This window comes from Miniopterus schreibersii (assembly GCF_964146895.1).
Source record: "Miniopterus schreibersii genome assembly, chromosome: 14".
Taxonomy (NCBI): domain Eukaryota; kingdom Metazoa; phylum Chordata; class Mammalia; order Chiroptera; family Miniopteridae; genus Miniopterus; species Miniopterus schreibersii.
The window spans coordinates 51,193,181-51,202,605 of record NC_138114.1 but is presented as its reverse complement, the minus strand read 5'-3'; the positions used below and the strand labels follow the sequence as shown (position 1 = coordinate 51,202,605).

The following is a 9,425-nucleotide window of genomic DNA, read 5'->3' as shown; positions in this document are numbered from 1 at the left end:
GGAGCAGAGTGGGCACCAACATGCTATCCCTCTCCATTCCTTCAGCTTTTTTTAATGCCAATCCACCTTGCTTCGTAGTCCTCACTGCAGAAGTTTTGTGCTTATTTGTTACATGTATTCCTACACGTTTTAATTTCTATGCTATGGTAAGTGGAAATGATTTAATATTTTTGTTCAATGTTCATTTCTGATATATAGCCATACAATTAATTTTTTTAAAAAATATATCTTTATTGATTTCAAAGAGAGGAAAGGAGAGGGAGAGACAGAGATAGAAACATCAATGATGAGAGTCACTGATCGGCTAGCCCGCAACCCGGGCATGTGCCCTGACCGGGAATCGAACCCCGATCGCCTGGATCCTAGGTCGACGCTCAACCGTTGAGCCAAGCCCCGCCAGGCCATACAATTAATTTTTGAACATGGACTTGTATTCCCTGAATTCACCTATTTAGTAGCATTTTTTGGGTAGATTCCTTAGGATTTCCTATGCAGATGATCTGTTGCCTGAAACCAAAGGCAGCTTTGCTTCTTCCTTCCCAATCCGTACGCCTTTTATTTCTCTTTCTGACTTTACTGCACAGACAGACCTTTCAGCTCAGCGCTGACGAGAGGGGTGAAGAGGACACTCCCGTCTTGTCCTCGACTCGTGAGTACGCGCCTCTTCTGTCAGCACCCCATGTGATGTGAGCTGGACAGTTGTCACAGTGCACTTTATCAGATTCAGGAAGTTCCCTTTATTTTTAGTTTGCGGAGAGTTTTGTGTCTTTTTTTATCACAAAAAGGATGTTACACTTTTGTCAAGTGCCTTTTCTGAATCTATTGACCTGATCATGCAAAGTGGGAAACAACCTAGACTTACACCACGATGTCACCAGTGACGTGAATGAGAAGGTACCTGTCAAGTGAGAGCTCTCAGTTCATCAGAAAGCACTGACATGATAATGCTGCGTTTACAAAGAGGAGTCAGAGCTGTGTGTGTGGCACGATCAGAGCGCCAAGTGTGGGTCTGAGTATAAACAACAATCGGCAGACGTACCATCCAAAATAGCAACAGCGCGGTTCATGTGGAGTGAAATGACGAGTGACCGCTTCTCCTTGCCCTGCTCTGTGTGCTGCTCTGGTTTTCAAACGTTCTCTGATGAGCACATGACTTTTATAAGGAAGTTTCTAGTAAGTTGGCATGATGCCACCTAATCAGAGTGATCCTCACGCCTGCTCTCTTGCTGGGATCTCAGCTTCCTGGGGACACTTACTATCTACCCTGGTGTTCAGAATAGTGCACAGCACAGAGAAGGTGTTCAATAAATATTCATGAAATGAATGAATGAATGAATGAATGAATGAATGACACAAATGACTGGATGGATGGAGGTTTAAGCTGCACAGTGCTGTTGGTGGCCAGCTGGGCTGGGAGTCCTGGCTCGGTACTCTTGCTGGCTGTGTACCTGCTGGCTGTGGAAAGTCGGCCAGCTTTTTCATCCTGAAGCCTCGGTTTTCTTATCTATAAAACATACATATCTCATATGATTGCTGTAAGGACTGGAAATGATTGTAAAGCACCTCACACATTGGCTGGATCTTGCAAAGTGATAGTTATTACCGAGCTGATTAAAGGGAAGAGTGTCCAAATAATTCAGAGGGAAAGAAACCTCCCTGTCCCAGATGAGTGTGAGGTAAGGCAATGAGCTGCCCATTAACTTAGTAATGATGAAAATATCTCTGGCTAAAGCCACCAACCACATCCAGCCCCTCACAGAGAGGACAGAGCGCTGGGTTCCTTTCACTGTGTGCCTAGCCAGGCTCCCTGAATCAGAAAAGTGACTTGAGTGAGTCATTTAACCAGTGTTTTTATACACAGTGGGGTAAGGATGACCCACCTGACAGGAGTATTGAAATTTTATTATTAAATGATTGAAACACTTTGCAACTACCAAGTGCCATCCATCCATCCACCTATCATCCATCCACCTGCTGAACGATAACTTCTCAGCAGGCTTGGGGCTGAGAAATCCCAGCTGTACACCTCTCAACCATCTGATCATCTGAATCCATAGATGGGTTACTATCTTAAACTAAGCAATAATGGGATAGTCCATGGCTAATGTGCCGTCCCTTTAAAAAAGGTTTGCATTGCCCAGCCGGGCGTAGCTTAGCGGTTGAGCGTCGACCTAGGATCCAGGCGATCGGGGTTCGATTCCTGGTCAGGGGACATGCCTGGGTTTTGGGCTAGGCAGCCGATCAATGACTCATCATTAATGTTTCTCTCTCTCTCTCTCTCCCTCTCCTTTCCTTTCCCTGAAATCAATAAAGATATATTTTTAAAAAAATAAAAAATAAATAAAAAAGGTTTACAGCATATTGTTTAACAAAAGACTTGGGCCAGTCTCCCTCCTGGGAGCCCAGAGAGCATCGGGCCAAGCAGGCTGGGTTGGAGCGGGCTGGCCCCTTCTGATGAATCCACATTACAGCTCTGGTTGCCTCCACCTCCCCTCCTCTGCCCTCCCACACTAGGGGGTTGGGTCCAGATGCCAGGGCTTCCAGGCCTCTCCTGCAGCCTGGTAAGCAGGGCTTTGCAAAACTCACTATTGTTATTATTTTGGCAAACGTGATCCACCGACATGAGGCAGCAGTCCACAGGTGAAGGGTTCACAAGAAAAGCAAGCTGCCCTCTTACCCATGACTGTGTGAACGTGGCTCTTAACTTGGGTGATGTCGGCGTTCAATACCTCTCTGAAAGTCAGGTAGCCCCGGCCCCAGGCATGGTGATGGTGGCCCAAGGCATTGATCCCTGGGATGCACACTGACTGTGTCTTCGTGGCAGGCTCCATCAGACTGCACTGGCCCAGCTTTTAGGCTGCCCGTGTTTCCATATGAGAACGGGGGATGTGAGGCGGGCTCATGGGGTGCAGTGGTGGGCAGGGAGGTCTGACGGAGGAAGGGCATTCGAGAGGCCCACGGCCATGAGCTGGCTGTGGGTTCCACAGACAGCAAGCGGTACTTTGGAGGAAGGGGGTGGATCTGAATCTGCCCTGTGGGCTTGACACGCCCTTCCCAGTGCAGCTACCAGGCAGGTAGGTGGAGACAGTCTCAGGTGTGGGTCCAACGAAGTAGGCCAGCTGGGAGTACACAGAAAGGATAGGGGAACGGGGACCATCCTGGAACCTGGGCTTGGGGCGGGGCACCAAGAGGAGACAGAAAAGGAGGCCGGAGGAGGTGGGCAGTGAGGGGCGGGGCCAAATGGGCCAAATGTCATGGTCTGCAGGGCAGACCCCCATTCCCTACAGGGAGTCAGGTGTGTCAGCTGCATTGAAGGTCAGGGGAGATCGAGGGTGGGGACAGGAGGCTGAATCAAGGGCCAGTGATTACTCTGAGGATGGCCCCAGTGGAGTGTGGGTTTGAGAGCCTAAAGGTGGCCTGCTGGGCCAGGACTGGTTGACCTTTAGGAGAAGGTTTGCATTACAGGGAGTGAAGAGGGGGAGAAAAGTCAAGGAGCATAGAGCAAAGGAGGATTTTATAGGATCTGAGACTGTGGTGTGCACGTGAGCTGATGGCAGGACCCAGGAGGTGGTGGCAGGGCAGAGTAGCCGTCAGGCCCGTTGACTCAGCAGGAAGATGTCAGACTGCAAAGTCTTCCTTGGTGAAGGGCATGGGTGTCTGCCAGGTGGGGAGGGCCTGTTGGTGGCTTGGAGAGGGGACAGGGTGAAATGATATCTTGGGGTAATGAGGGCACACGTGTAGAGAAGCCTGGAGGCTCAGTGCCTGGTGAGGATGTCCCCAAAATCTGAGGGATGCCAAGGGCAGAGGGCTAAGGGTTCTCTACTTTAGTTCTGCTAATGTAGGTGCAGTCTGGGAGTAAGCAAGTTTGTGCGTGTGCAGGCACGTGTGTGCAGGTGTGCATGTTTCTGGCCAGGGAATGCTGGGGTGTGAGGGAGAAAACAGCCCGAGGGGAGGGGAGGTGGCAATGCCACTACTTAAGAAACAGGTTCTAGGTGTTCTCGATGCCCCCACATTTGGTTTCTACTCAGGGTATCCTTGGCATGTGCTGACTCTGGAAAAAAAAAAAAAAAGTAAAACAAGAGAGCTGTATTAGTCAGCTCTGGCAGCCATAATGCCACAGATTGGGTGGTCTAAACAACAGAAATGTATCTCTCAGGGTTCTGGAGGCCAGAAGTCTAAAGGCAAGTTCCCCAGGGGGTTGGTTTCAGGTGAGGACCCTCTCTTCCCGCCTTGCAGACCGTGCCTTCTTGCCGTGTGCTCACATGACCTCTTCTTTGTCTTCTGGGGTGGGGGGGCAGTGAGTACTTTGGGGTCTCTTATAAGGACACTAGTGCTATTAGAAAAGGATTCCACCCTTATGACCTCATTTAGCCTTAATTGCCTCCTTATAGGCCCCATCTCCATGTACAGCCACACTGGGGGTTGGGGCTTCAACCCAACCTATGAATTTGGGGGGACACTATTCAGTCCACTGCCCACATCTGCTTAATGAATTAGACATCGGTTTCTAAGTCAAACGGGTTTTGGTATTTAGGCTGAGTACCACCGTAAGCAGGGTCCTCGGATTGACAGAGAGGTGGTGCCTTCCTTAGTGAGGGCAGGTGGCCCACAGACCTGCCCAGCGGTGTCCCCAGTCCTGGCAGGGGGTGTCTGTCCGTCTCTTTTAATAGAACAGCACTCAACATCTCTTGATGTCATTGGGCACTGCCGTTGACTTGGAAGCTGAAGGCTGGCCTTGCCGGAGCGCAGCGCCAGGGGCTCTGTTTCTTCTCCGTGACACCCCGCACCCCTGAATGGAGCCAGCTCGGCGCTGGGAACCACCCGGGCCAGCGGGGTGGCCGCGCACGTGGCTGCCAGCGCCGCACTCAGCCCTGTGGGAACTGAGATGTCGTCAGTGTCTCATGCGATTCAATGTCTCAATTTGGAAAGCGCACTGATGATAACAGTTTAAGTATTGATTACAAATGAATTGATAGTCCTATCTCCCCGTTGAATAACGTGTACCACTAATGTTACTTTTGGCAGTAGTTACTTGTTACATTTTTTCATTCTAGCTGTCAGGACATTTACCTTCACCAATGTGGGGCCCACTCCTTTCCAAGGGCCGCGACCCAGCTCCGGGCCTCACCCGCCACGCCAGCCACACGCGGTGCCCCACCCGACCCCCTCTGCCCTCAGAGGACGACCTGGGTCCAGGCTGCACCCTCCGCGCTCAGCCCCACCCAGGCCCGGCCTCTACCCCCGCCCCGGCCTGTCCTCTTCTTCCTTCCATTTCTGAGGGTCCGCACGGATAGGCGCGGGGCCACGTGCTCCGGCTCCGGGGGCGCCGCGGAGCGGGGCGGGCACGGCACACGGCCACCCGCTGAACCGAGGGCCCGAGGCCCGTCCGAGAAGCGGAGCCGCGCGCGGCCCCTTTAAGGAGCACCTTCCGAGCCCGGCCGTGACGTCAAAGCAGTGAGGAGGGCGGAGTCAGCGCGCAGCCACGGCGCGGGCGGGGTGGGCCAGGGTGGGCTGGGGCGGCCGCTCGCTGACTGACAGGAGCGCAGCCCCGAGCATCCCAGGCCGACGCGCGAGCCCTCGTAGGCCCCGCCCCCTCAAGACCCCGCCCTGCCCGACGCAGGCCTTCCCGACAGCCCCGCCCTCCCAGGGCCCCGCCCCTCCCCAGGCCCTGCCCACGGCGCACGCCCCGCCCCTGCACGCCCCGCCCCCGACCCGGAGCGGGCCTCGCCTCAGAGCTCGGCGGCCGCGGCGCTGCGGGACTCTGGAGGCGGCGCTCCTAATGGCTGCGCGCGGGCCGCGGTGAGGCGCCGGCGGAGAGCGACGGGCGCGGGCCGCAGAGCAGCCAGAGCAGCGAGCGCGCGGCCGGACCCCGGCCAGGCCCGGCCCGGCCCGACCCGCCGAGCCCGCGATGCGCCCCGGGGCCGCCCCCCGGCGCAGCTGACGCGCGGCCCGCGGACACCGGCCGGCCGGCCAGGCCACGATGGCGGGGAAGGCGGCCGCCCCGGGCACCGCGGTGCTGCTGGTCACGGCCAACGTGGGCTCGCTCTTCGACGACGTAAGTGCCTCGGCGGCGCCGGCCCCGGCCCTGAGCGCGGGACCCCGGACACTGAGCCCCGGCCCGGAGCCCCGAGACCCCGGGATCCGGATCCGAGCCCTGGGATCTAGACCCTGAACCCCGAGCCCTGGGACCCTGGGGCCCGGACCCGGACACTGAGCCCTGGAACGCCGGGCCCTGAACCCCGAACCCCGAGCCCTGGACCCTGAACAGTGGTCTTCAGAACGCCAGTACCACCCTTCGACCCTGCACCCCAGAGCCCAGTGTCCTGAGCTCTGCCTGGCACCCTGGAATCATGGTCCCCCAGACCCAGCCTCCACATTCTGTAGGCTGAGCCCAACCCCAGAACCCAGGTCCCTGAACCCCAGCCCTCATCCTTGTCCAAGGTCCCCAAACCCTTACCCCAGAACCCTCGTCCAGGAACCCCAAATCCGGAATGTGGTGCTAACCCTGGTCCCAGAATCTTGATCCCCTTAAACCTTAGCTCTGAACTCCGGTCCCCAAACCCCAGCCCCTGACTTCTGGCCTCTGACTGCTGACCCCCCCTGGGCCCTGGCCCCTGGCCACTTGCCTGTCCACCCGGCTCTCACTGACTGAGCCCCCCGGGGTGCGGGCGCCTCACTTTACCCTGTAACTTTGAGACTCTCTAGTTCTCAGACAAGGGGCTTCTTGTTGAAAGCCCTGGACGACTTTGCTGCTGCTTTTAGAAGGAAGATGCTGAGCAGCTCTTGGTGGCTAGAAAGGGATGCTGACTGCCTGGGGCCTTCGCCTTCTAGGGGCTCCCGCCTGGGCCTCACCGGCCCTTGGGGGATGAGGGAGCGAGGCCGGGGCACTGGAGCTCCCGAGGCAGGCCAAGGCTGACCTAGTTCGGTGTTTCGGTGGCGGTGCCACCCGCTGTTGGTACTTAAACTGCCAACCCAAATAAAGCAGAATGCGGCTCCAAGGGGCGTGCTTGTTTAAGAAAAAAGGTGATGGCACAGATGAGGCCCGTGACGTCCTCCACTCCCCTCCCTGGGTGAGCAGTAGGTGCGGGGATGGCCCGTTGGGGGTGTGGACCCCTGACACCAGCATGGCTTAGGCTCGGGGAGAAGGCTCTTGCTGTGCCCGGCAGTAACCATGGGTGAGGTGTTTCAGTAAGCTAAGCCATGTCCTGGCTAGGTTTGAGTTTATTAATAAAAGGTGGGCGCTCTTTTCATATATTTCTTATTTTAACTTCCAGGAGTCCAAGCATTATACTTCCCTGGTGGAGATGAACTGCTTTCCCTCTGACTTTGTCACAACTTTATCTAGTTTCACGTTTCATGATTTTCTTCAAAAGTGCCCGGTATGGGTGTGTGTCTGTATATTTAGCATTCTATTCTCGGCTTTCCAGTAACATGCCACTGTAACAGGGCTTTGCTCAGATGATTCAGATCCGTTAGCTGTGGCTTCAAAGCCTCAGAAATGTCAGGAAAATGAAGCATGGCGGGGCATTTTAGACTCAAAGAGAAAAGAATTTTGCTGTGCAAACATCCTTCGCCGTAATCTGTGATTCTGACTTCTAGCATTTTTGTTGTGTTTCAACAGTAGACTTCCCTCTGTTGACATTCAGGCGGGTAACTTAATTTACTTTTGTTTGGCAACATGTTGCCTTTGAATTTTCATTTTTCTTGAAGGCTGTATGGAGCTTTGCATTATGTTTACCCCTGGAAGGAACATTTGTTTTGAAAACAGAGCATAGGTTAATTCTGCAAGATGTCTTTGGTTTGAAGGGCTGGTACAGAGGTATCTGTCTGTAACGCAGGTTTCTTACTGTGTGGAACAGCTCGAGGGCAGGAGCATCCGCCGTCAGTGGCAGCGGGGTGGGCATCCAACAGTCTCGCCCATGTGTCGGGCGCCTTCCTTGTTGAGACTTGGTGTGGTGCTTGTGGGAGAGAAGCCTGGACATGAAAGCGGCCAGTTCTTGAGGGGAGGAAATGTGAGACCTTGGTCTATATCATAGGTTTCAGGGGATCTGCTTGGTGACTGTGTCCTGGCATGACATGCTCCCATGCTGACCACCACACTCTGGACAGCACTGAGGCCTGGGAGGGAGTCTTTCTTGACAGTTTCAGCATGTGGGAAACCAAGTTGCAGGTTGTGGCCAGGGAGTTGGCCTGTTCCTGGAGGGTGATGAATGGATGTAGGAGGAAGGGTGCCTGAGTTAGAAACACACGTGCCCTGCTGTGAAGGGCATTTTTCCTTTTGTGCACAGTGCTGGGTGATGTGTTTTCGCTTTAGTGGTTTTTGTCATCTTCCCTTGTTACCTCCTGCCCCTCTAGAGGTGACCACTGCTAAAACTCTGGATGTAAACTTTAACTGTCATAGCCCTAACATCCTGCTCCCACCTGGTCAGCACTTCTGCTCCATCGTGTCCCCCAGAATGGTCAGGCCACATGAGTACCCACAGAGGGCCCCTCAGGTTGCTTCTCACGCTGTGATGACAGGCCAGGGTGCAATAAATACCTACATTACATTGGTTCTTAAACTTTTGCCTCTTACTTTCCTAAAAATTATGGAGGACCCCGAAGAGTTGTTGGTTATGTAGGTTACAACTACCTATATTTACCATATCGGTGGGTAGAAAGAGGAAAGCTGAAGCTGAAGCTGAAGTTGCACTAGCTGGGAGAATGGTAGGATGGGAAGGGAAATCACTGAGCTGTATTATTATGAACCTAGGAACATAGCTGTGACCAGTTAAACACTCACCAGGTCTCCTGGGCCCTCACTCTGGTGACCTCTGTCTTAGCTGTGGCCCTTCCCAAACCTGCATGGCTGTCTCCCAGCTGGGATTCTAGACATGGCTGGGGCACCTGGGAGTTTTCCAGGTTCACAGCAACCCCCAGATTGCCCTCAGAGAGCCCTGTGGCTATTCTGTGACCCCAGTGGGACTCCTACTTGCCTGGAAGGGGATGGCCAGGGCTACATCCCTAATTGTTTTTGCTTGAGGTGCTGGATTTTGACAAGGGAGGTTCCTAGCTTTAGGTTCTTTACATTTTTGCTAGGAGTAAACCGAGAGGTGAGTCTCACAGGCCGAGGTTTCAGAGCTGGTCCCACCCTTACATGGTAAGGCTGTTTCTTGGGAAGGAGACCTAGGCAGGCGGTAGGATTTTGAGATCACAGCTCGCTCTTGGGTGTCTGCCTATAGGGCCTTTGTCCTGCTACCTACTCGGAGCTAAATGTCAGCTTTGAGCTGGTTTCCCTTTTTGCTTGGTCAACCCCTGTGCAGCCCTCTACTCAGGGCTTGCAGACTGGTTGTGTAACTGGGCTCTGCTAAGGATCACTAACCAGGCTGTAGGCCTCCCAGGCCTTTGCAGATAGCAGGTGTCCGTAAGCTGCTCCCTTGGGTCAA

The 9,425-nt window shown here is 54.3% G+C and overlaps 1 protein-coding gene across 1 annotated transcript in view; it reads left to right on the top strand.

Annotated features, from left to right (window-relative positions):
* The first annotated feature begins 5,751 nt into the window (after positions 1 to 5,751).
* The window catches only part of INPP5A (inositol polyphosphate-5-phosphatase A), a 134,192-nt gene continuing 130,518 nt past the window's right edge, over positions 5,752 to 9,425 (top strand). The window contains exon 1 of the mRNA XM_081158094.1: positions 5,752 to 6,055. Coding sequence (XP_081014220.1) covers positions 5,981 to 6,055 — 75 coding nt within the window. The 5' untranslated portion in view covers positions 5,752 to 5,980. The remainder of the gene's footprint in view (positions 6,056 to 9,425) is intronic.